This window comes from Acomys russatus, chromosome 29 (assembly GCF_903995435.1).
Source record: "Acomys russatus chromosome 29, mAcoRus1.1, whole genome shotgun sequence".
NCBI classification, from domain to species: Eukaryota; Metazoa; Chordata; class Mammalia; order Rodentia; family Muridae; genus Acomys; species Acomys russatus.
In genome coordinates, this window is record NC_067165.1 from 43,460,447 (window position 1) to 43,486,489 (window position 26,043).

General features: G+C 54.6%; 1 protein-coding gene across 1 annotated transcript in view; it reads right to left on the reverse strand.

The window, feature by feature from the left end:
• Espn (espin) overlaps window positions 1–18,979 on the reverse strand; it is a 29,483-nt gene extending 10,504 nt beyond the window's left edge. Inside the window, exons 1-8 of the mRNA XM_051171663.1 lie at window positions 18,519–18,979; window positions 15,824–16,017; window positions 7,194–7,380; window positions 6,902–7,084; window positions 6,574–6,705; window positions 4,080–4,281; window positions 3,005–3,303; window positions 54–236 (exon numbers count right to left, since the gene is read on the reverse strand). Coding sequence (XP_051027620.1) covers window positions 54–236; window positions 3,005–3,303; window positions 4,080–4,281; window positions 6,574–6,705; window positions 6,902–7,084; window positions 7,194–7,380; window positions 15,824–16,017; window positions 18,519–18,812 — 1,674 coding nt within the window. The 5' untranslated portion in view covers window positions 18,813–18,979. The remainder of the gene's footprint in view (window positions 1–53; window positions 237–3,004; window positions 3,304–4,079; window positions 4,282–6,573; window positions 6,706–6,901; window positions 7,085–7,193; window positions 7,381–15,823; window positions 16,018–18,518) is intronic.
• Between the last annotated feature and the right edge of the window lie 7,064 nt (window positions 18,980–26,043).

Sequence of the window (26,043 nt, forward strand, 5' to 3'; positions counted from 1 at the left end):
GCGACAGGACCCGGTCCCCGGCGGCCCGCGGGTGCGGGCTCGTGGGCACGCACCTCCTCGCTGTGGGCCATGCCCGGGCGTGTGGCCAGCGGCTCCCCGGGGCAGCGGCCCAGCTGGCGGTAATAGTCCCCCGTGCTGGGCTGTTTGCTGAACGAGCGCTGTTTGCGGCTGGAGTCCTGCCTGCGCAGCCCCTTGTCCAGCCTGCGCAGCCGGGAGGGGCCGTCGCTGGAGCTGGGCTGAGGGAAGACAGTGGCGGATGATACCCTTGGCCCAGATGCCCCTCGCGCCTCCCTCCCAACCCTTTGCCTGGGGGCGGGGGCTCGCGGCCGCGTCCCTGGACCCCCAGATCTCCGTGCAAAATGGTACAGGGGACGTGAGGACCTTGGTGAATGGGCCGGCTCACAAGGAGAGGTCTGGGTTAGGGCCAAGGGCACAGGGGGCCCCTTCTGAGGCCAGAAGGGGCGGACCCAAGGGCGGGGTGGCCCAGCCTGGACGCCAGGGGGAGCCTGAACTGGGACAGCTCCCACTTAGCCTGCCCCGTGGGCTCGGCTGCACCCTACTAGCTGCTCCACCAACCGCACGTGAACGCGCAAGGCTCCTCAAACCCTCTTGGTGGGGGTCGCGGCCTTCAGGGGTCCCTGTCTAGAGCGGGTACAAAGGAACGCTTCTGCTTGCTCAGGGAGCCCACAGCTTAGGGCTGCTCCTACCTGCAGCTGTTCCGGTGGCCCCCGCTGTGCACCTGGCGGCGGGGGCGGCACGGACCCGACACCTGCGTTACCTGATCCCTTCGTCTCAGGTTACAGCCCGGCCCGCAAGCGGCCCGCCTACGAGCTCAGTCGGCCTGACATCACCCAGGTCCGCCAATCCCAGGCTTAACCCCCAAGCAAGGCTGGGATGTCACGGAGCCCCACTGCTCTGCCACCCGCCAGGGGCGGCTCCGCCCCCTGCGCGTCTCTTTCCACTAGAGCCCTGAGTACCCTACCTTCCTCCCCCACCTCCCGCCCCCCCGCCGCTCCCCAGTCATTTGCCAGGACCGCAAGAGGGCCTGACCTCGGGCGGTGAAACTGCTTGTTTTTGTCCACCCCTCCTCTCTTCCAGGTCGCGCCCTGGCCTTCCCCTCCCGCATCTGGAACTCATCGCTATCCATGTAAATGACACCACACCCGGGCCCAGGCTTCACGTTTCAAGGGTGGCCAGGTGGGCTCGGGTGACAAAACCACTTGTCGCTCCATTGCTCCCCGCTAAAGCCTGCACTGGGCGAGGGAGAAGAGGCGGTGTAGCCAAAGACCAAAGGACCAGGTAGGGGCTGTGGCCTGACCTAGACCCAAGTTTGTGCGTGTCTGCTACGGCCTCAGACCCTCTGTACCCCACTGGACCAGGTTCACGTGACAGGAAACATGACACGCTGGATTTGTTTTCTGGGTCAGCCCGCCCCTTCGGCACCCACTACAGCCACGGAGGCGCACACCCCTCAACCCAGTTCTAGCCGACAGTTTAGGCTCCCGCGCCTGAGGGGGCAAGAGATGCAAGTGGCACACAAAGGGCCCTTTGTTGAGCCTATGAACGCCTGCACTTCTGCACGAACACACCACAGAGGGGAACGGGGAAATCCTGGCAGTCAGGCGTTGTGGTCCGGACAAGGGGGCTCCATCCCCACCCCCAACCTCTGCCCAGTGGAAAAAAGAATCTGGGAGAGCTTGGTGCACCAGGAGGGAGTGAAGGAGTCCCTGTGGAGGCTGTGTCCCTCCCATGCCGCCTCCGCCCAGGGCCTTGGGACCCGGCTCACCTGTGCAAACTGATCACTCAGCTCCACCTTGGGGTGGCATGCCTTGGGCTGGGGAGAGAATTGCAAGGTCTGGGCTCTGGCATGACTCTGTGCTATGGGTTTGCCACCCTACACCTGGCCACTTGTAGTCTAAGGTTGTCCCCTCACCTGTCCCACTGACTAGCCTTGCTTTGGGTCTCCCTGATAGCACATTGGTCTCTTTTCTGGTCCTCCGCTTCATCTAAAAGTCCAACGGCCGGCCTTGGGTGTTCTAGCCCCGCACATGCACCCCCCTTTCCAAAGGCCTCCCTTCTCACACCCTGCTCCTCCACCCACCCAGAGGTTGTGGAACCGGAGAGGGGTCAGCATTGCTGCATGCCTTTCTTTCTTTCTTTCTTTCTTTCTTTCTTTCTTTCTTTCTTTTTGAGACAAGGTTTCTCTGTGTAGCCTTGACCTATGCTCTCTTTGTAGACCAGGCTGGTCTCGAACTCACAGAGATCCAACTCCCAAGTGCTGGGATTAAGGCGTGTGCTGCCACTATGCCTGGCTGGTACAAGCCTTTTTTTTTAAAAAAAACCCTGGTGGAAAGAGGAGCCAGCCTCACCCTCTACACCCCTAGCTAGCCAGCAAGCAGGAGCACGGCCCCCTAGTGTTTGCTCAGCTTCCTCACCCACCTCCTGGCTCTCACCTTCTAGTCAGACTTCCAGAGTGCCTCACCTGGAAGACACCTCAAGTGTTATTCTTTTCTTTCTTTTTTGTTCTGTTTTGTTCGTTTGTTTTTTGAGACAGGGTCTCTCTGTGTATCTCCCAGCTGTCCTGGAACTGTGTAAACCAGGCTGGCCTTGAACTCAGAGATCCGCCTGCCTCAGCCTCTCAAGTGCTGGGATTAAAAGCGGCACCACCTCCCAGCACTCGGGAGGCAGAGGCAGGTGGATCGCTGTGAGTTCGAGGCCAGCTTGGTCTACAAAGTGAGTCCAGGACGGCCAAGGCTACACAGAGAAACCCTGTCTCAGGAAAAAAAAAAAAAAAAAAAAAGAATGGCTTTGTCCCCCCACCAGCCCCTCCCCCAGTGTTCAGCCCTGAGCTCTCATAGACTTGCCTAGGACCTTCAATCCTGAGCTTGCCCTGGGCCCACCAAGCCCCCATTTGTGACCACAAGTCAACCAGGCCAGGTCCCATTGGCCCAGTCCCCCGTCCTACTGCCAGCCCATCAGCCAACAGGATGCTGTCTGTACGTACCTCCTTCTTGTGTGAGACCACCTCCACATGGCGAAGCTTGCTCTTGGTCTGTATGTAGATGTTATCTGCGTGCAGCCCCACTGGGGGGTTGGGAGCTGGGTAGCCTGGTGGAGGTGGGGGCAACTGGGTGCCTGGGGGTGGCGGGGGTGGGGGGAAGCTTGGTGGTGGAGGTGGTGGTGGTGGTGGTGGTGGTGACGGTGACGGTGTCAGCTTCCCTATTTTGCCCCGAGGCAGGCTCAGCTCTGGGTTCAGCATATCCATGTAGCTCTGTAAGTCTGCAGCTCTTGCACTGGCAAGCCCTGGGAGAGGGGGTGGGACGGGGCGGGGGGTGGAAGAGCAAGCAAGATGTGTAAGTTTGCACAAGGTACCCCAGATCCAAAGCGACCCAGCAGTGCAAACAGTTTAACCAGCAGCAAGGCTAACTGGGGTGGTCGCTGCTTGAGATGGCTTGCTGTGGCCTCCCCAGGAGGCAGGAGGGTGATGCTCTCAGATTTCAAGGGGACCCTTCAAGAAGTTTTGGGTTCCAGGGTCCTGGGGAGTAGGACCACCTGGCAGGGGCCAAGCAGAACAGGAGTGTGGATGGCTTCAGTCAGTCAGTTCTGCAGGCCACCTGGTGGTGGCAACCAGACACTGCAGGGGGTTGGACTCCGGCTCAGGGTGTGGTCAGTGTGTGCACACTCGCCAGGCTCTGTCTGAGCGCTTTTATATTCTGTGTGTATTTAACCCTGTCCCTCTGCATTTTAGTGTTATCTGTGTTGGTCTGGGGGGGACGTCATATGCAGGTGGCCATGTGTGTAATGGGGAAAAGAGGGTTTTGGTTGTGTAATATAGGTGCATGAATAAGTGTGTATGTGTACTTGTGCACTACATACTCCTGTCCATATGTGCACCTTTGAGTTTCATAGCTTAGAACAGAAAGCAATAATTGTGTGTGGGGGTCCATGCAGGCTTTGTGGCAGGGAGTATCCTGGGATGTAAGAGTGTGATTGCTTCCAATGCCCACTGAGTGATGAGTGATATGGGCAGCGTGGCCTCCTGCTTTGTCTCCCCTCCCCCTTCCCACGAGTCCACTCACCTCGAGTGGAGTGTTGGCCCTTGATGCTGGAATGGCTGGAGGAGCCGGAGTCATAGTTGGAGAGGGTGCTGGTGGGCGAGCCAAGGTCAAAGTTCAGAGGCTGGACCGACATGGTGGTGTTGGGCGAGGACATGCCGGAGTCAGGCTGCTTTGCCTCCAGGTCCATGGATGGATCCCGGGACAGGACTCGGTGTTCCACGCTCTGAGGGGAAAGGCGGGAAGCTGTGCGGTGAGGCCTCCCAGACCGGGGGATCCGGCCACAAGTCCTCACTGAGAAACCCACCAAGCCACTTCCAGCTTTCCCCATCATGTCTGCTGCATCTTCTCAGAATGGGAGTCAAGAGAAGGCCCTCCCAGCAGCACTTCAGGCCTTGGAGAACACCCCCAACCCCCTCTACTCCCTCCCCGCTCCCCCTGGTCCTCCCCCCTGCTCAGGGAAGCAGTGACTTAGGAGGAGGGTTGGGGCTGCACGTGGCCCTACTGGTGGCTGGGCAGAGGCCTTGGCTCTATGCACCTGTGGGCAGAGGGCCTCAGGGGCTGTTACAGCAGGAGGAAGGGGATACTCAACTTCCATGGCCTGCAGCCCCATCTTAACTTGCTTGACCTGCCAGCTCCCTACCCTACGCCAGTCCACCTCCTGATGGGATGCTATGGGTCAAGGCTGGGCCCGAATGGGATGCCCAAGCTGAGGCTGCCAACTCTCTGATCCTCCCTCCCACCAGCAGGGCCTCTGACTGCAGGCCTGCCCCCTCGCTGCTGGGAGTAGATTAGGGTGAGGGACCTACTTACATTGCCCATGCTGTCCCTGCGACCGACCGACCGGCAAGCCTGTTCCTCTGTTGCCTCCTAACCAAAGCTACTCCTCCCTGCCCCTTGCCCCTCCCTGCCTGAGAAGTGTCACAGGCCCCCTGGGAAAGATAGGCAGGCTGGCACCAGGTAACAGCTCAGCAGCCACACTCATTGGCCCTGTAATTAGTGTTTGCCTTTTCTGGGCCAGTTACTACGGTGGCTTGGATCTGTCATTGCTGCTGCTGGGCCTGCTTGGGTGAGGGGACCAAATCCCGCTGCCTACAGGGGTTCAGGCCATGCTGCCTGTGCTGTGAAGGAAAGGGAGCCCCAGAAGATATGACTGGGGGAGTTAGAGGGGAGACAACCTGGAGGTGCTCTTTTCTTGACTAACACTAGTGGGCAGCACGGGGACTCAGCCCTGACCTCTGTAGACCACAGCAGAAGCTGGGACACAGGCTTTGCAGCCTGGAACAATACCTTTACTCTCCCCTGCTCTCCTCACTAGCTATGGGGTTGTGAGCATCTTATATTCCACTATTTTCTGCACCTGAGTTTCTTCATGGGATAACAGTATTTGCTCCCTGGGGGCAAAGGCAGGGCCTGGTACCTGGCACATGCCCCAAGTGTAAAGTGCCAGTAAGATGACAAAGATGAACTGGGGTCACACCTGTAATGTGCTGCCCGTGTCAGCATTCACCAACCAATGGTGCTGACAGCTGAGCCAGCATCAGCAGCTGCACACTCAGCTGGAGGGAACTCACCCCTGGCACAGTGTCCATCCTGCTTGTATGCCCCCAGTGACGGGATTCCCATGACCTGTTGCTTACTCTGGGAGGTCTCTTCAGGGAAGTTCATCACTCAGCCTTACAGCCATCCTTGACCCCTAGGCCCGGCTGTGCCGTTCAGATCCCAGCCAGGTCACCCCCACATGCGAGCAAACACAGCAGGGCCTTGGGTCGCCTCGTCTCCTCAAGACTTGATCTGGAAGCCTATCTCATAGCGTCCCCTTGAGGGGCCGTGAGAGCTACTCTTTTCCTCCTCCACTGCCTCAGAGTAGGCATTTTACTGGGGTGGGGAGGCAGAGCCCTGGGCTTAGAGACACCCACATCTGAGGCTGAGTCCCACCTGGTCACCTCATGGCTTTGTAAGCATGTTATAAAATAATTTACAGGAGTCACATTGGTTTTTGTTTGTTTGTTTGTTTGGTGTGGGTCTTTTTGGTTATGAATTAACTAAAAAGTGAGCATAACTGTACTAAGTCAAAAAAGAGATGGCTCCTACCAGGTTCTATAGTGCATGGCTGTAATCTTAGCTACTTAGGAGGGTACAGATGGAGGGTCACAAGTTCCGGACAAGCCTGGGCAACTCAGCAAGATCCTACCTCAAAGTAAATTTAAAAGGCAGATGGGGAGAGACCTGGAGGTGTAGCTTAGTGGTAAATCTGTTGCCTAGCACCCCCAAGGCCCTAGGTTCAACCCTCAGCACAGGAGGGGGGAAAAGGGACCCCATCCTTTACTGAGTGTGTGACCTTTTCAACTTCTGGAGCCTCAGTTTATCCATCTGTGAGATGGGACCATGACCACACCTTACAAGAGAGGGTCTGTAAGCTTTACCGGCTTCCTTCTTGGTAAAAGGGCAAGACACTTATTCTTGGGGTTAACCGGTGATGTAAGATAACGCCACACCTGCTACTCCTGGGTCATACCAGGGTTTCCACGGTTCGTAGGTAGCGGGAGCAGTGGAAGTGGCCATTGAAATCAGACAGGTCGGCGGCCTTGTACCCATCGTGGTCGCGGACATCCAGCCCCGCACCATTCACCACTAGGATCTGGCAGCACTGTAGAGGGGCAGGGTGGGGTGCATGAGATGAGGCGGGGCACCACTGAGAGCTGGGTCCCTCCTCCTCCTCCTCCTCCTCCTCCTTCTCCTCCTCCCGCATTCTGAAGAGGCTGAGAGCACGCAGCCGCCAGAGGGCGACCGCGCCCAGCCCCGCCCGCGCCCCGCCCCACCCCGCCCCCTCGGGCCGGCCTGACCTCCAGTTCCCCGTTCTCCGCAGCGTCGTGCAGTGGGGTCCCGCCCCACAGGTCCTGCGAGATCTCTGCGCCGTGCAGCAGGAGCCAGCTGAGCACTTTGGAGTGGCCGCGACTGGCAGCAAAGTGCATGGCTGTGGCGCCGTCGTGGTCCTGCTCCGACAAGCTCACGTCTGCAGAGCTCGCCTGGTGGGAGGGGCGGGGGAACCAGAGGGCGGGGCTCGCGCTAGGCCCCGCCTCAGTCCCAGGCAGGCCCCGCCCACACCCGCGCCGTCCCGCCCGGTCCCCAGCTCACCAGCCACACCAGGACTGGGTTATGGCCCATCTGCGCCGCGGCGTGTAGTGGGGTCATGCCGTCTTGTGCGCGCACGTGAGGATCTGCGTTGCACTCCTGCACTAGGTACTTCGTCACCTCCAGGTGGCCCTCCTGGCACGCCAGGTACAGGGGCGTGGCACCGTTGTTGGTTTGGACATTCACTCCCCTGTGAATAGGCAACACCCAGCGTGGGCTCTGGATGCCCACTGCATACTCGTCAAAACTTCCTTCCACCCCTAGCCTGGCTCTCTGGAGTGCTGAAAGTGGGCTTTGTCACAGAGCCTCTCCACTTTCAGTCCTCCTTTTTTTTTTTGGTCAGGGTTTTTTCTGCAGCCCTGGCTGGCCTTCATTATGTAGACCGGGCTGGCCTTGAACTCACAGAGAATTGCTTGCCTCTGACTCCTTTTGTTTGTGTTTTGGAACAGGGTTTCTCTGTGTTATCTTGGCTGTCTTGGACTCCCATTGTAGACCAGGCTGGCCTCCAACTCACAGCGATCTGCTTGCCTCTGCCTCCCGAGTGTTGGGATTAAAGGCGTGCAGCACCATGCCCACCTAAAAGTGATTTTAAGTTCTATTTTATTTAACTTTTTTACTAATTTTATTTTCCCCCTTTATTGAAAATAGACTCTTTTCTACTGGGCTACACAGAGAAACTCTGTCTCAAAAAAAATCAAACCAAAACAAAAAAACCACCGAAGCTGCCCTGGCCACTGGCCGCTAGGCTGATACGGGTTTGGACTGTCCATGGCGCAGTTACCAACAAGGGACACTGGGTGGAGCCACAAGCTACGCCAGACTCATCAGCTGCCCATTCAAGACTATAAACTAAAACTAGGGAGGGGGTGTGAGGGTGTGGGTGGGTGGGTGGGGGGTGGATGTGGGGGTGTGGTCCATCCTGTTACTCTGTGAATTATTCTCCCTAGCTAAAAATCCACAGGCCCCTACCCCAGCCACCCAACCGCACACCTCCCCCCTAACACCACCTCTCTTTGTGATTTAAGTCCCTGTTCCTACCCAGACAAGCGAGCCTTCCTCTCCCTACCTGTATCTTTTAGCATCTCTGCTTCTCTATCCTTGACCTTGGACCCCTCTCTCCTCAGGTTGTGTGCATCCTCAACTTATTTCTCATTACTTGTCTCTCCTGACTCCTTGGTGTGGGCACCCTTTCCGGACCCAAACACAAGGCTGTCACTTGCTGATCTCATATTGAATCTGATCCTTTAGTTGCCTTAGGAAAATGGGTACCACACCAGGTTGTCCTTCAGCATACCACCCATGTCAAGAGCGAAGTGAGGTCTGGGGATGTAGGGTCAGCATTACCCAGCCTTTGTAGCACGTGAAATGCTCTGGGTTCTAGCCTCAGCATCCACACACACATGCAAGCACACACACACACCGAGCATCCTGGCACATTTGTATCATCCTAACACTTGGAAGGCTAAGGCAGGAGGACCACTGAGAATCCGTACTACATAGTAAAACTCTGTATCTAAAAACCTAGAATAAAATGAAATGGAAAAAATTTAAAAACTAGGCGCTACCTAGACAAGGCAGGCCTTTACCCAGCCATCAGTCACACACCTTTCCTTAGAACCCTGCTGGCTCATGGCCCCAGTCTGCAATCCCAGTGCCACGTCGCCCCCACACACCGGTGTGTCAGGAACAGCCTGCTGAATATTTCATGACCAACACTCAGTGGCCTGAATTATTCACCCCGTAACCAAGGCACAGTGAGTGCTGGGGTCCTGGGGATTGGAGGCCAGAAAAGGCAACCCCCAGGGTTTGCTAGGTTGTCAGGGTAGGGGCTAAGCAGTTTACACAACAAAGAAAGCCAGACTCACTATGCTTGCCTTCCAGCACCTTCTATTTGGCAAGTAGCCAGGGGTATCCAGCCTAGAAGGAACTGGGGGGGGATGGGGGGGAATCGGTGCCCACATCCTTATGTCAGCCGCTGGAAGGTCTCCGTTATTACTAACGTGTCAATTCCTACCCTTAAGGCTACTACTGAGGAGTGGGAGGCCCAGGACTCGGGACAGTTTGCTGATGAGCTCTGAGAAAGGGGCAGCCAACTCTCTTCTCACTTAGTATGGAGGTAAAAGCGCAGGCTCCCTCGGACTCGCTGGGAAAAAATCACAACGCTACGGATAAACATAAAGAAAGAGGCCAGCCTGGTCTACATGGTGAGTTCCAGGCCAGCCTGGTCTACATGGTGAGTTCCAGGCCAGCCAGAGCCACACAGAGAGACCCTGTCTTAAATATAAATATATAAATAGACATATACACACACATATACATATATGCATATATATGTATGTTATAGACACATATATGTATACACACACACACACTTATATATATATAAAGGATTACTAACTGAAAACAGCTACCCCCCCCCACCTCTGGCAAGATTTTTTTGTGTAGTCTTGGCTGTCCTAGCCTCACTTTTGTAGAGAAGGCTGGCCTTGAACTCACAAATATCCGCCTGCCCCTTCTTCCATCATGCCCAGTGATAATAGCTACTTCTTATTGAATGGTTACCCACTCCAAGCCCAGCAATTAGTTAGTTCCACACCCTCTCCCATCCTTTTTTTTTTTTTTTTAGTCCTGGTTGTCCTGAACTCGCTTTGTAGACCAGGCTGGCCTTGAACTCATAACCATCTGCCTGCCTCTCTGTCTCTGTCTCTTTAATCTTTGCTGGGATTAAAGGCGTGCGCCACCATGCCCGGTCCATCCAGTCCTTTTTATGGTCTTAGGGGTGGATTTTATTACTGTTCCCCTTCCTAATAAGGAAACCAAGGCAGGGAAGGCTAAGATCATTTGCTACAAAGCAGGTAAAGCTATCTGAACCTGAGTCCGTGTGTGTGTGTGTGTGTGTGTGTGTGTGTGTGTGTGTGTGTGTGTGTGTGAGAGAGAGAGAGAGAGAGAGAGAGAGAGAGAGAGAGTGCAACTACAGCTGTGTTGTGTCCCCACCTTTCTTATCTGTCAGATTGTCTGCCTGTCTGTCACCCTCTGCACACAGACCTCTGCCCATCTCTCAAGAACCCTCTTCCTAGTGAATTCAAGTACGCATGGGCCTGGGGAGGCCTGGGGAGGCCTAGGGAGGCCTGGGGAGGCCTGGGGAGGACCTGGTGCAAGTCAGTCCCACCTCCCTCTAGTGCAGTCAGTGTCCCTTGTCTGAATTCTCAACATTTCAGTCATGTTGGGAAAGAACAGCCTGTCCATCCCCTCTGTCTCTCCTGAGACCAGTTCTCGTGCAGTCCAGGCTGACGTAGGACTCACCACGCAGCCAAGGATGGCCAGTGAACGTTCGACCCTCCTCCTGTACCTGCTGCATTCCAGGACCACAGGCCTGTTCCAGCATCAGTTACGTATGTGGTGCTGGGGATGGAACCGAGGCTTCATGCGTGCTGGGCAAGCACGCTCCCACTGAGCCCCATTATGACCCCTACTCTCTCATTTTTTAAAAGATTTATTATTTTTATTTTATGCATATATAGGAGGACCCAGTTGTTTGTATGTGCGCCACGTGCATGCAGGTACCCACAGAGAGCAGCAGATGCACTGGAACTCGAGGTGTGGGTGGTTGTGAGCCACCGTGTGGGTTCTGGGAATTGAAGGCAGGTCCTCTACAAGAGCAGCCAAGCCCTCGCCACAGCTCCCTAAACTCTGGAGTCTGAAAACCGTGCTCCAGGACCCCCAACTGATGTGAGGCGCCCTAATCAATACCCTTACATCATAGGTGGTTTCTCCTGGGGTGGGGGGCTTGGGGTGATATGGACAAAGAACGCAGTTCCTGGAAGGCAACTCTGTTACAAAAAGGAATGTAGTCTACTTGTGACTAGTTCTTAGAAATCTGCTCAAATTTATGCCAGCTTACAGCTAACACGGGGTGATTAGTCCCCCACAGTGTCAGGCTGTGGTCAGGTCAAAGTTCTTACTCTCCTGGGGCTCAGAACATCTTCCCTAAGGGAGGTGAGGAGGATGCCTCACACACAAGGTATTTGTCAATCACAACTCCTATTTATGCTGAGAGTTTGGCCCAGGGAGGAGGAAAACAACAACAACAAACAAACCAAACCAACCAAACCCACAGCATTGTTTTAAGGAAGGGTTTAGAGTCCACCAGCAAGCCTGGTCCACCTTCAGGCTGACTGCATTAGAATAGCCTACTTGATGTGAGATGTGAGGACAGTTACAGACAGATTCCACTGGTGGAAGACCCATCTTGGTGTGGGAAGTCACCCAGTGGTGGTCTGGGGGCCTGGGCTGTTTGAAATGGGAAAAAAAGAGGCAGCCAGCTAGGAACCCACCCAACTCTTTCTGCTTCCTGCCTATGAACACAATGTTGCCGCCTGTTGCTACTGACCTTGCTTTCCCCTCAGGAACAGACTGTATCGCTTATTCTAACCGAGTCAATTCCTTCTGTAAGTGGCTTTGTCAGGTATTTTGGGTCAGCAATAGAAACGATGCATACACCTGTGACGTGTCCAGCACTTGCTCGCATCTCTCCCAGCCTCTGCCCCGACTCCCAACTCGTTTGACACGCCCCAGTTGTGAGGGCGTGGCCACAGCTTGCTCCCCCTCGCAGAGAAGACAGTCGCTTCTTAGGAATCATCAGAGAAACCTCTCCCTTAACTTACAGGACACGCCATGGCGTCCCACCAAACAGTCCTGTTTTACTACACAGCAGTTCTCTCACTTGGATTCTCTAGGTCTTTGGTTTAGTTCATTCTGTGACCACGTATGCAAATGGCAGAGCTGCTACCTGCTGTCCCCCTGGCACAGCCAGCCTGCAAACCAACACACCCACGAGTGGAAGAGCATTCATCTAAACTGGGGGCGGGGTTTGCTCTCAGCCTATCCCCTTCTGTTTGCTGGGAGAACTCCCCACGGGTGGGATCCCACTCCCCAGGGCAAAGAGTTTAGACATATTTGTTGAGTGAGTGTAGATGTGAAAAGAGGGACATGCAGACAGAACACTCACAATTTAAAAATAAATAAATAAATAAATAATTTTGCCAGCTGTGGTGGCACACACATGTAATCCCAGAACTCAGGAGGCAGAGGCAGGAGGATCTCTGTGAGTTCGAGGCCAGCCTAGTCTACCAAAGTGAGTTTAGGACAGTCAGGGTTACACAGAGATACCTGTCTTGGAGAAGAAAAAAGAGAGGGAGGGAGAAAGAAAGAAAGAGAGAGAGAGAGAGAGAGAGAGAGAGAGAGAGAGAGAGAGAGAGAAAGGAGGCAGCCTGGCCAGGAGCTCTGTCCACCATGGCCTCAGCCTCTCAAGTAGAGTGGGTCCCTTCGCCAAATAGGCACAGGGAAATGCAGAGATGGAGTTCCATTTAAGGTCACAGGCAGTAGCCTGTCACCAGGCGTAGACCTGGAACTCCAGACTCCTCATCAATCAGGGAACAAAGGCAGGCACTGGGCACACACAGGGAGGAAGATAAAGCCTATAGCTTCATTAGTCATGGCTCCAACAGTAAGAAAACACACAGAGACAAGTAGAAGGCTGTCCAGAGAAGATAAGGACAACCTCAGACCAAAGACCCCCCCCCAGAGCCTACCCTCCCCTATCTCCAGTCTCAAAGCTCAAAGTCAGGCTTGAGCCCAGGGCTCCTCTCCAGCAGCCCAAAGCACTCATGGTAGAGGCATGCCAGAAGCAGGGGTGGGGTGGGGTAGGGTGGGGGGTGGGGGAGAGGAGGGTAGGGTCTTGGACTCAGGAACCCTGTTAGAAGCTGTTCAGAAGCAAAGAAGCAGCGTCTACCACACCCCTGACCTTCTCAGTTGCCCCAGCTGGGGATGCCAACACCATATTTACGGTGAGTTACTTGTGTTCCTATCCAGGACTGTTAGCCCACTAGTCTCCATCACTCTCAGACATACCGCCCCCAGGCCTCCCAGATTAGGGGGTCCCTTTTCCGCAGGGTGCTTAGAGGAAAGCCCGCTCCTCCTCCAGCTGGAGGGAGGTGTTTCTGTGGCAAGTTGTTTCCGGAAAGACTCAGTCCAATGAACTGGGGTAGACTAGAGCAAAGATCGAGGACAGTGTGTGCCTGCAACTTCAAGCTCTGAGCAGCGCCCCAGGGCACAGGGCTGCGATAGCAAGGCCTTCCCAAGGCTGCCCTGCCCTCCAGCTCCTCGGCAGCTTGTCAGCACCAGGGCCTATGGTCACCCACAACCTCCCTGGGCAGGATCGAGTTTCCCACGGGTACGGATGGCACCCTTCCTCCCTCACCAACGCACCAGAGAGAGCTGAACCCTTGTGAATAATTCACAATGCTTCACAGCAGGCCTGGGAGGGAGGCCGAAGACAGCAGGGAGCCACAGCTTTAGAGCTGGGCTGTAGGGACCTCTGATTGGACCTTGTGGCCCTGGAGGATCCCGCTCCCAAGGCCAGAGGTTATGCGGGCACACCAACCCCTGTCCTCAATTTCTAACCTCCTCCCCTGCCCGAGCTCAGCCTGGCATGCACACAAAGGTAGCTTCTTATCAGCCTGGTCGCATCCCATGGCAGGGATCAGAGCCCAGACCCTCTGTCTAACTCCTTGAGATTCATGGTGATGCCTGGTTGCTCTGGCAGCTCCTCAGTGAGGTCATATGGCACAGAGAGCCAGCATGAGAGCCCAGTCTTACTCAGCACGTGGCACGACCTGCGAGGGGATCAGGGTACCCAACAGCGTTAACTCACAAGTACGTTGCACGGCAGAGCTGGAGTCTTCCTACATGCGGGACTCTTAGGCCATGGAAGACTCTAGGCTTGTCTACAGGGTGGGGCCATGGGGCCACCGGTTCTCAGTAGACCATGAGGAGCAGGCTTAGAGCTCTGTCTGTAATGCTGCCACCAGCCTGGACCTCCAGGTACACTGTGTTTGAAGGAGAGGCTGGTGAGAGCAGGGCAACTTCCAAACCGCACGACCTATCATTTTAGGAACCCGGTGTCCTGTGCCTAGAGTAAGGCAGTGTGACAGGCACGTCAGAACCTCGGCCTTGGAGACCGAGGACATGTCACAGGTATGGTCAGGCCCTAATCTGAAGGATCCAACAAGAGTCTGGGCCAAAGCTTCCTAGGGCTGCTGACAGTGGCAGGTCACAGCCCACACTCGAAGGTCATTGGGGCCACCTTCAGCCCTGCTCGTCAGAAAGCAAAGCCTCCACACCTCAGTGGCCTCCAAATGGCTATGCAGAAAAGGCACCCCAGCCGAGCTCCTGCTGGCTCACCCACGCAATGCCAGACAGGGAAATCCTTGCCAGAGGCCAAACAGGCTCAGCCTGCCTGTCCAGAGCCAAGGAGACAACTGGTGCCTGGCCTTCTAGGTCTGAGAGATGTCCTATGTCCACACCAGTGTCTGCCCTATGCTATACGGACACAGTGGCCTCCAAGTCTGCTCCCTAGTGGACAGTGGCCCTGAGGCAGCTTCAGGAATGGATCAGTGAGGGGACTAGCCCTCTCAGCTTGCAGCTGTTCTCCTCCTGAGGCTGGGTCCACATACTTAGATACTAATCCTAACCCTTGCCACCCATAACCCCAGGTCCTGGTGGCAGCCACTCACATCCTACACCTTTAGGAAGAATCCATGTCCTTCCCCACGGCCCCCATCTCCAGCCCAGTACACCTAAAACCAGGCTGCCTCTTTCCCCAGACTCTACGTGTCACTCTGCTCTGCTGTGCCCCTACCCCGTCCCTGGAGCTCCCAGCCATTTTGACTGGTGTCTCAAGAAGGTTTAGAAGCTGCTCCACCAGCGGCAGGAGTCGGGTGAGAGGCCATTGCTTTGGAGCTGGGAGGGCTTGTGGGGCTAAAGGCAGCTCTCTCCTTACCTGCTTGATAACATGACGCTTCCTCTACCTGCCTAACTCATGTTTAGGGGTGCCCCTGACACATCACCCCATGCAGAGTAGTCTTAGAGATGGGCACAGATCAGAGCTGGGGAAGACGGCCTGCCACACCAAGCAAGTGGCCTCGGCCTGCAGGCCCAGTGTTCCAAATGCAACAATAAGCTGCCGAAGGAGTTGAAGTGGGGAGCACCTATTTGCGGAGCCCGAGGCCCCTGTTGGGCTGTGTGGAGGGGAGAGGTTTCACTTTGGCCAAATCTGAAGACCCAGATGGTCACTGCTAGAGACGGTGGCCGCCTCCAGGCATTCCTCAGAGCACTGGTCTCTGAACCCAGAGACCTCCTTAAGAGAAAAGCCCTAAAGTCATGTGCGGTAGCGCATGCCTGTAATCTCAGGCCTTGGGAGGTGGTAGGCATAACGATCGAGGATCCTTAGGTTTGGCATGGCAGTCATTCAGGAGGTAGAGGCAGACAGATCTCTGTGAGTTCGAGGCCAGCCTGATCTACATAGTGAGTTCCAGGCCAAGCAAAAACCTATGTCATGAAAAAACAAACAAATAAATAAATGAAAGAAAAAAAGATTAAAAATATATAGACCCTTTTCTTAGCTAGTTCAAGGCTAGCCTGGTCTACATGGCGAGTCCAGGACAGCCAGGGCTAACAACACAGAGAGACTGGCCTGGACGTGTAGCTCCGTGGCGGAGTTCTTGCATGTGGAAGGTCCTGGATTTAATTCCCTGCACCAACACAAAACAATAGTGCAAAAAGAAGGCGCTTACTCAGGGTGGTGCTTGACGAGAAGCCTCACCGAGGGAAGGTCTCCTTTGGCGGCCGCGTAGTGGAGAGGCAGGGCACCTGTGTCTGTGGCGATGGCGGAGTTCGCGCTGCCCTGATGCAGCAGCCAGTCCACCATGTCCGAGTGGCCAAAGCGGGCAGCCAGATGCAGGACTGTGGCACCAGAGTTATCTTTTTCCTGCAGCAAGAGAGCTAGTTAGAATCCTAGAGTCTGAAGTGGTTTTTTCCCCAGGTGCTGGCAGCCCGCTGCCAGCTTCCACTAGGCATGCACTCGAGGGAATAGCTTAGCACGCTTTTGGGGTGAAGTAGGTGCTAAGAATTAGGCAGCTCCTGGCTAGCTCCATAGCACCCCGCATCACAGCAGGAGTCTAGGCACAGCCCTGACACCCAGGGAACACCTCAGGGAATGGGTACCCTGTTGGACCGAGCTAGGTTCTCCCAGGCTGACATTAGGATTCTTCTGCCTCCCTCCAACATTTCTTCCCCTTTCCCAGGTGTGCGCTGGGAGGGACAGAGGGTTCCATCTTGGTATACCTCCAACGACTCAACCCCCACACAAGAAGCTGCCCTCCTGTCGACTGCCCTGCACACAGCTTCAGGAACAAGCTGTGTCCTCGCCCTGTGGAGGAGGAGGTTCCTGGGCACTGGTGGGCAGGGCCTGAGGCAGCCAGCCAATGGTGTAGGTGTGTACTAGTGTCGGGCTCCTTGAGAGGCTAGGTAAAACCCCACAGACACCCTCAGGGCCCAGTCTTGCTCCTCACATATACCTAGTGTGTCTCTCTTTGGGGAAGGGGCTGGCGGGGGGGGGGGGGGGGAGAATCACCGAGATCTCACATCTCCAGGCTGCGGCTGCTGCCTTTGGGAGTGGGCACCATTCCAGAAGATGACAACCTCTCTCTCAGCATCAAGCACACAGACACTAGAGATGGGAGGGCTTCGGAGAAAGCATGGGGCAGCTGTGAGAGGTGACTGGGAGAAACACGTGGTCAAGGCACAGAAACCCCAAGGCATGTGAATTCTAGCAGGAAGACCTCACAGCCTCCTGGAGCCTCTGGCTGTGGAGGTGGCGGGGGATCATGGGACAGAAAGCAAATGGCACATAAAGGACTAAGGAAGACACCGGAGTTCTTCCACTGTGCACTGCAGATGTGTGCATTGCAGATGTGTGCACTGCAGGTGTGTGCATTGCAGGTGTGTGCACTGCAGGTGTGTGCACTGCAGGTGTGTGCATTGCAGGTGTGTGCACTGCAGGTGTGTGCATTGCAGGTGTGTGCACTGCAGGTGTGTGCACTGCAGGTGTGTGCACTGCAGGTATGTGCATTGCAGGTGTGTGCACTGCAGGTGTGTGCACTGCAGGTGTGTGCATGTCAGGTGTGAGCTCAGGCATCGGCTGGCCAGAGGTGACCTAAGTTAAGACCACAATCATGAATGTCTGGTACCTCGGCTCTTGAGAGCTGTCTTCTGTCTCCACTGGTCTTGGGGACATGGGCCTCAGACTCTGAGGCTCTAGGGCATCTCCGTGACTCAGGGCTTCTGGATAATGATGGAGATACAAGGGTACCCTAGCTGGGTTGGCCCTGGGAGCTTTGTGTGCTGGGGCCCACATCCTGAGAGCATTTATCTCTGGACCGGATAGGACCAGAGATTGAGGTCACTCTCCCCCAACTTCTGCCCCCAGCTTCCTGGGGGTGGAGGATAGGAGAACAAACTGGACACAGGGTTATTTGCTCCTTCTACCTCCTCCGCAGTGATAAGGGAGGCTTCCGGCCCGTGCTGCACTCGGAATGGGGAGGCAGACACTTCCCAAAAGGGAGGAGGCATGGACCGAGTAGCTGTGTGCCACATGGTCAGGAACTCCTGATAACAAGGCCAGGAGATAAGGGAAGGAGAGAATCTCCCAGAAGGAGGGAAGGTGGGGCTTGCCCTCCAAGGACAGGAGGTGGGAGCTGTATTGGAGTTTTCTAGGCTACAGCAGCCTAGATTGGAGCTGACCCTCACCCCTTTGATGGGCAGTTATCCCAGTGGTCTCTCTCTCTCTCTCTCTCTCTCTCTCTCTCTCTCTCTCTCTCTCTCTCTCTCTCTCTCTCTCTCTGTGTGTGTGTGTGTGTGTGTGTGTGTGTGTGTGTGTGTTTAGGACAGGGTCTCACTCTGTAGCCCAGGCTAACTTCAAACTCACAGCAATCCTCCTGCCTCAGTCTCCCAAATGCTGTGATTAGAGAGGCAAGCCAACGGGTGGTCTCTATCATCCAGTAATCAGATGTGCTCGCTTCTCAACCAGAGTATCATCCCAGCTCCTTACCTCAGCCTAGGAGACCCTAGCCCCGCCCCTTCCACCCCCACGCTCTCCACCACTCCATCTCCGGTCTCCTTCGCCATCACTAGAAGATGCGCCTCTCAGGGCGGTTCCCTTCTTGTGCTCTGTGCTGAGGATTCTCTGATCTAGTCACTAGCCAGGACTACCCCTGGCAGGTCACTCCTCAAAGTCACCAGGTGGTTATTCCAGGCATAAAGATCCATGTTGGCCTGAGAAGGGACTTAGAGTTGGAAGGCCCAACCTTATCTAAAGCCCACCTTATCTAAAGCCGAGTGGAAAGAGAAGCGCGCAAGGCTCAGCTTAGGCACCATCCGCGAGGACGCGAGTCCTCTTTGGGCCCAAACTGACCGTTGGCGTGGACTCACCTGCACTCTGCAGCCACCCTGTGTGAGCAGCCACTGCAGGCAGGAGAGGTAGCCTGTGGCAGCGGCGTCGTGGGCTGGTGTGGCGCCGTTGAGCGCGCGGGCCACGGCGGGGAGGGCAGCCTCCTCCACCAGGTAACGCAGACAGTGCAACTTGCCAGAGCGGGCCGCATGGTGTACGGGCAGGGCGTCTAGCGGGTCGCGCAGAGAAGGCACCAGCAGGCCGGCGGCGTGCATGGACCTCAGCGTGTCCAGGTCGCCCAGCCGTGCCGCCTGCAGAGCCTGCTCCAGGGCCATGGTGCGACCCTCGGCGCCCGATCCGGCGCTCAGTGGGTTCCTCGGGGCTTCATGCGGGTGGCCTCAGGCTCCAGGAGCTGCACAGCCGTCGGAGGAGTGCGGACCAGGGAGGCAGAGCGGCTGCCAGCCAGCACCCGCTCTGCGAACCCTGGGACTCAACTCCAGCTCTGCCGCGCTCTGGGGCGGGGACCCCGAGAGTGCCCGCTTTAAGCCTGGGACCCGCCTCCGCCACGCCTCCTCTGTGCCCCGCCTCCCTTGCCCTGAGCCCTCCCCCAATCCTATTCAGGTTTATGCACACAAACCTGAATAGGATTCTAATAGCATCCAGGCACAGAACCGCTCATTCAGCTGCCCAGTGGCCACTATGTGTCGTTTCCGGTGCTGGGAACACAAGTCGGCAAATGTCATAAGAACCTGGCCAGTGGCAGATAGGAAATGTTTTGTCATAGGCATCAAGAAGGTTCCTGGATCTGGTGGGTAAGAAGGGACGTTCGAGGCCAGAGAACAGGATGCCACTGCCTAGAAGCTTAAAAAGTCCCACCAAGTGGAGAATGTCCCAGTGTCCGGTGTTCAGGACTCCAAGGTCACTCTAGAGTCTAGATTCTAGACCCAGGAAAAAGAAGGGAGAAGGCAGGAAGAGAAAGCAAGGAGGGAGCCAGCAAAGTGATTGGGTAAAGCTGTTTGCTGCCAAGCCTAACAGCCTAAGTTTGAGCCTATCTACCCGCATGGTGGAAATCAGCTCCCACAGATGTCTTCTGACCACCGTAGCAATGGCCCCAGTAAATAAACAGAATGATTAAAGCAAGCAAGCAAACAAAAACCCTCATACAATTTCTTTTTTCTTTTCTTTTTTTCTCTCTCTCTTTCTTTTTTTCCCTTTTCTTTTTCTTTTCTTTTCTTTCTTTCTTTTTTGTTTTTGTTTTTCTTTCTTTTTTCTTTTTTCTTTTTTTTTTTTTTTTTTTTTTTTTTCAAGACAGGGTTTCTCTGTGTAGCCTTGGCTGTCCTGGACTCGCTTTGGCAGACCAGGCTGGCCTTGAACTCATAGCGATCTGCCTGCCTCTGCCTCCCGAGTGCTGGGATTAAAGGCCTGTGCCACCACGGCCTGGCTCTTTCTTTTTTTTTTTTCAAGTCAGGGTTTCTCTGTGTAGCTGTCCTGGACTCGCTCTGTAGATCATGCTGGCCTTGAAATCACAGAGAGCTGCCTGCCTCTGCCTCTTCAAGTGCTGGGATGCTGGGATCACAGGCCTGTACACCTGGCTCGTGCTCTCTCTCTCTCTGTGTATCTATCTATCTATCTATAGATATACACACACATATATATGTATATAATTTATATTTATTTTATGTTTATTGGTGTTTTGCCTGCACGTATGTCTGTGTGAGTATGTCATATCTTGGAGTTATAGACAGTTGTGAGCTGCCATATGGGTGCTGGGAATTGAACCCAGATCTTCTGGGAGAGCAGTCAGTGCTCTTAACCATTGAGCCATCTCTCCAGTTCCACGACCTATTTTTCTCTTTCTTTTCTTTTCTTTTATTCTCTTTCTCTCTCTCTCTCTCTCTCTCTCTCTCTCTCTCTCTCTCTCTCTCTCTCTCTCTCTCCGTGGTTTTTTTCAAGACACAGTTTCTCTGTGTAACATCCCTGGCTGTCCTGGACTCCCTTTGTAGACTAGGCTGGCCTTGAACTCACAGCAATCTGGATCTATATGCCTCTGCCTCCTAAGTGCTGCCACGACCACAGCCTATTTCTTCTTTTTTAAAAGAGTTATTGATTTATTATTATGTATACAGTACTCTGCCTGCCTGCATGTACACCTGTGAAAAGAGCACCAGATCTCATTATAGATGGTTGTGAGCCACCATGTGGTTGCTAGGAATTGAACTCAGGACCTCTGGAGGAGCCGTCAGTGCTCCTAACCTCTGAGCTGTCTCTCCAGCCCCACGACCTATTTCTTAAGAGAAAGGAAGTTAGCACAAGAGTATCCTGGGGTGTTTAGAACTGTTTGGACCAGGATTTAGAAGATTCTGATTACCCAGGCTGGTGCTGGAGATGGGAGAGTGGACCAAGGCTGCTAAACCAAGGGAGCAGAATTTATTGTTGTTGTTATTGTTATTATTATTAGTTTGCTTTTTGTTATTCGAGACAAAGTTTCTTTGTGTTGCCTTAGCTGTCCTGGACTCTCTTTGTAGACCAGGCTGGCCTTGAACTCACAGCAATCCGCCTGCCTGTGCCTCCTGAGTGCTGGGATTAAAGGCATGTGCCACCACGCCTGTCCGGTTTAAGGGAGCAAAACTGAAGGACGTGAGGGCTGAGGGACAGTGGGGAGATACTCCAGTGCCTTTATCCAGAGAGAGGGCATCTGGGAAGTGCTGGAGGGACCAGGCAGGTAAGCTTGGGCCAAACCACCTAAAGGGGCATAGCTGGAAGTAGGTCATGGGAACTGGAAGAGGCAGAGCCCAGGACCTGAGCAAAGGCTCCCAGAAAGGAGGGCATGTGGGAGCGCAGCAAGCATATCGGGCAACCTTGAAACAGCTTGCGCTCTTCCTCCTCTTCTCCCACGCACGGCGGAGGTCTGTCAGAACCCAGCCCCATTCCCGGGAGTCTGTTTCAATCCGTTCCTACCTCCTACCAGCAAGGGCGGTGCTGGAAAAGTTGCAGAAGGAAGCTGTTTGCAAATCGCAGAATCCTAGAGTGGGTCTCCGGGCAGTCTCAGGTACCATTCCCGTTTTTGCCACATGGCGGCGCCATGCGTGGTGGCCGCCCGAGCTCCCAGGTGAGCTCAAACTTGGCTGCAGTTCACTATGTGCTCAGTGGAGTTTCCAGTCACTTCCGCCTAGCTGGTCAGGCTTTATTCCTTCATAGGACCTGCGGTCACTGGGATCTGTGTCTTCTTTTCAGAAGTTTCCAAATTCCTTATAGTACCATAGCTATGGCCGCTTGGTCCTTCCTGAAGCAAAGAACATCAGTTATGTTCAGTCGGACAAGCAGGTGCCGCTGAAGGCCAGTTAAGAGGCGGGGTATCCAAACTAAGACGCCCGACGCGGCTTCTACTCCCCTGTGCCTCCTTCGTGATAAAAGTCTTGCAATTTTTCCACCCTGGACCTTGGACGCCTCACATGGTTTTGTCATGCCTTGCTCCTGTCCTCAAAAGCCTCTGAGCCCCTCGCAGGGGTAGCTCGTGCGCATCCTTGCTGACCAGCTTCTCGCATTCAGGCTGGGAGCCAGGCCCTTTCAGTGGCGCCTGTCTGTCTCTTCTAATCCATTGGTTCCTCCTCAGCAGTGGCGGCACCGTATGGAACCCTAACACTAACCAAGCATGGTGTCAAGCTCTTCATTCATCGTTAATCCTCACAGGAGCCTCCGAACCTGTTCCCCCCGCCGCCCCCGTTCCCGTCCCCGGCTGGCCTTGAACTCCCGAATCTCACTCTCTATGATACTAGGATTCCAGGCAAGAACCGCCCTCAGAGAGGGGCTCAACCATCACTTTAAAGCTGTGGAAGCAGAGGAGTTTTTTTGTTTGTTTGTATTTATTTATTTGTGTGTGTGTGTGTGTGTGTGTGTTGGTCACAGTGCATGTGGTGGTGAGAGGGCCACATGTAGGAGTTGATTCTCTCTGTGGGCATCATGGCGGCTGAAACTCGGGTCACCAGGTTAGTGGCAGGTGCCCTTACCCACTGCCCCATTTCTTTATTGTTGTTTTAAGCCTGAGGTAGCTCAGGTGGGAAGTGGCACATTTGACTGTCCAGCTGTGCTGTCTCCTTATGCATCCCGGGTTGGGTTTGCTGGCCCCCAGCTCCTCTCTGTCGCCATCTCTGTGGGGGCTCCCTGCTCTGAAGGCCTCTTCTCACCCACTGCTGGGCCCACTGTAACCCCCACCCCCAACTCCCCCACCCTCCTGTTTTCTTTTTTCTTAAAAATTTTTTACATTTATTCATTTGTTTGTGTTCATGTGTAAAGAAGAGCCTTTTAAAAAAATATTTTATTTAATTTTAATTTATGTCCATTGGTGTGAGAGTGTCAGATCTTGAAGTTACAGACAGTTGTGAGCTGCCATGTGGGTGCTGGGAATTGAACCCGGGTCCTTTGGAAGAGCAGGCAGTGCTCTTAACCACCGAGCCATCTCTCCATCCCCCTCCCCCTACTTCCCCACCCCCATTTTCTTGAGATAAGGTTTTTCTGTGTAGCCTTGACTGTCCTGGACTCTCTTTGTAGACCAGGCTGGCCTCAAACTCACAGCGATCCGACTGCCTCTGCCTCCCGAGTGCTGGGATTAAAGGCGTGCGTCACCATGACCAGCACAAAGCCCTTTTTAAAAATGAGATTTTTCTTTTCTTTTTTTCTTTTCTTTCTTTTTTCTTTTTGCATTTCCATTCTTTTCATTTCATTTTTAATTTTTAGTACTTGGTCTCTGAAATCCAGTGTACATGTTTTACAATTACTGACCGTGTCCACATGGACGAGCCACATTTCAAAGGCTCGAAAGCCACCTTTGGTTGATGGCTACTGATCTACCAAGAAGGCCCTCCCATCATTTTGACCTCATTAAGCCCAGACCTGAGGACCAGCCTACATCCTTGGAAAGGACAAAGCAGCAGCAGCAGTTTGGGTTGTGAGTTCCTTGCCTGTCAGGCAGGTGGTTAGGGTACAGACAGCCCTGCAGCATGCAGGACAAGAGTAACCGGAGCCACACCGGCCACCTACAGAGCAACCGTGAGGAACACCAGGAGACAACACAAAGACAGCCTGGCACAACCAAGCCTATACGTCCAGGTTTCACAGCACGGGACGGCACACACACCAGAAGCACGTGCCATCTGCGACAGCCTGGCACAACCAAGCCTATACGTCCAGGTTTCACAGCACGGGACGGCACACACACCAGAAGCACGTGCCATCTGCGACAGCCTGGCACAACCAAGCCTATACGTCCAGGTTTCACAGCACGGGACGGCACACACACCAGAAGCACGTGCCATCTGCGATCAGTCCATTCCTTTATCCCTCCGAGAGCCTGCCACGCCCCGCCGGGCCTAGAAGTAGCCACTGCAGCATGCATGTCTGTGTCTGTGTGTGGATTGTGCACGTGACTGTCATGCCTGAAAAGTCCAGCAGAGGGCATCAGATCCCCTAGAACTGGAGTTACAGGTGATTGTGAACCATCTGACATCAGTGCTGGTGCAGGTTCTCTGTAAGGGCAATACTTGCTCTTTAACCACGGAGCCCTATAAAGTCCCTTTTGAGCTGTTTGATTGATTGTTTGTTTCTTTGAGACAAGGTTTTCTATGTAGCCTTGCCTGTCCTGGACTCACTATGTAGACCAGGCTGGCCTTGAACTCACAGGGATCCGACTGCCTCTGCCTCTGAGAATTGGGATTAAAGTCATGTGCCACCACGCCTGGCTCCTTTTTGAGCTCTTAAAAAATAATGACTGAGTGTGGTGGCACACTCCTTTAATCCCAGTACTCGGGAGGCAGGGGCAGGTTGATCGATCTTTGTGAGTTCAAAGCCAGAATGGTGTAAGCAGTGAGGGGCTAGACCACAGACATGCTACACCCACCGTGGGGGAGAACCAGGGAATCAGGCTGCCCCAAGGCCTGCTGGGACAAATTCTCATAATCACGACTGTTGGCTGGTGGAAGGGAGGAAGTGAAAGTCAAGAAACAGCAAGCTCTGAGCTTGCACAAAGTAACTCCTTGGTGGTGGTGGTCGCTCCTTGTATGCCATAGACAGAAATCAGAGGGCAGAGCTCTCCTTCCTGGTACACTGGTCATTTACTTTTCTTTTTTTATAGACCAGGCTGGCCTCGAACTCACAGAGATCTGCCTCTCAAATGCTGGGATTAAAGGCATGAGCCAACAGGCCTGTCTTTTTTTGTTTTTTTTTTTAGGTTTATTTATTTATCATATATACAATGTTCTGCTGCATGCCAGAAGAGGACACCAGATCTCATTATAGATGGTTTCTGAGCCACCATATGGTTGCTGGGAATTGAACTCAGGACCTTTGGGAGAGCAGTCAGTGCTCTTAACCTCTGAGCCATCTCTGCAGGCCCCGCCCTCGTTTTCGAATGCCAGCTGTGGGAGCAACTCCAAGGATTTGGAGCTGGCGACGGGACTAGGACTCGGTGGCAGGAAGAAGTCCGTCCAGTACCCTGGACAGAGCCTGCCCGGGACTCCGCCGCACGAGCGCCTCCTACTGGCTCTGGTTGTGAGGGTCTTGCCTTCGGTGCGTGAGAGACCGCCCCAAAGTTGGAACAGGGTCAGAGGTGGCCTTAGCCTGGCCCGCGGACCCAGGGAGGGGAGCCCGCAGCAGATGGGCGGGGGACGCCGCCTGCCAGTTTGCAGCAGCAACGGCCACGCGTTGTGGAGGCGTGTCTGGGCCCGCTGGGGCCCGAGTGGAGCAGTCGTTGCACACACCCAGGACCGCCCTCACTAGCCTGTCATATGGTAGAATCTGGAGCCCAGACCCAGTTGAAATAAAAATGAACTCCAAGGACCGTGGAGCGGGGCTCAGCTTTCCTTTTCACAACCTAGGGCCGGGGAACTAGGTCATTTTTTGAGACAGGGTTTCTCTGTGTGACCTTGGCTGTCCTGGACTCGGTTTGTAGACCAGGCTAGCCTCGAACTCACAGAAATCCGCCTGCCTCTGCCTCCCTGAGTGCCGGGATTAGAGGAATAAGCCACCGCGCTCCCCTAGTCCCCTAGATTTTATGGAACTCTTAAAGCCAGGAGTCCAGGAACCACAGTCCTGGTTCTGGTCGGAGGATCGGACCGTGCTAGAACTGGGTTTCCATGTCCATTCAACTTGGAGCAGTTGGTGAAGCCAATCTCTCTTTTTAACCCTGGTTGGATCTCCCTGAGGTCCGGGGCTCGGGAGCTTTGCAGCCCTAACCCTTGAAGCACTGTGGGCGTGTGTAAAGCCACAGGGCGCCGAAGAAGAGGCGAGGCCTGGCCTCATCCACCCTTCCTGTCCAGGGGGTCAGCGCCCGCAGGTTGCGCCCCCGCACCACAGATGGGATTCCAAGGCGAGTGGCATCCCAGGGGGACACCACTGACTCATTCTTTTAAGCCCCACCCTGTGCTGGAACAAAGGCGGGAGGTGGGAGTGACGGCTGGCGGGACTCTGTGGGGCGGGGCAGAGCCGGGACACAGCCTCCTTAAAGCCTGGCATCGGGTCGTGAGCACACTTCTGTGGCGCGAGCTTAGGCTAGTCTTTGGACTTAGTTCCTGT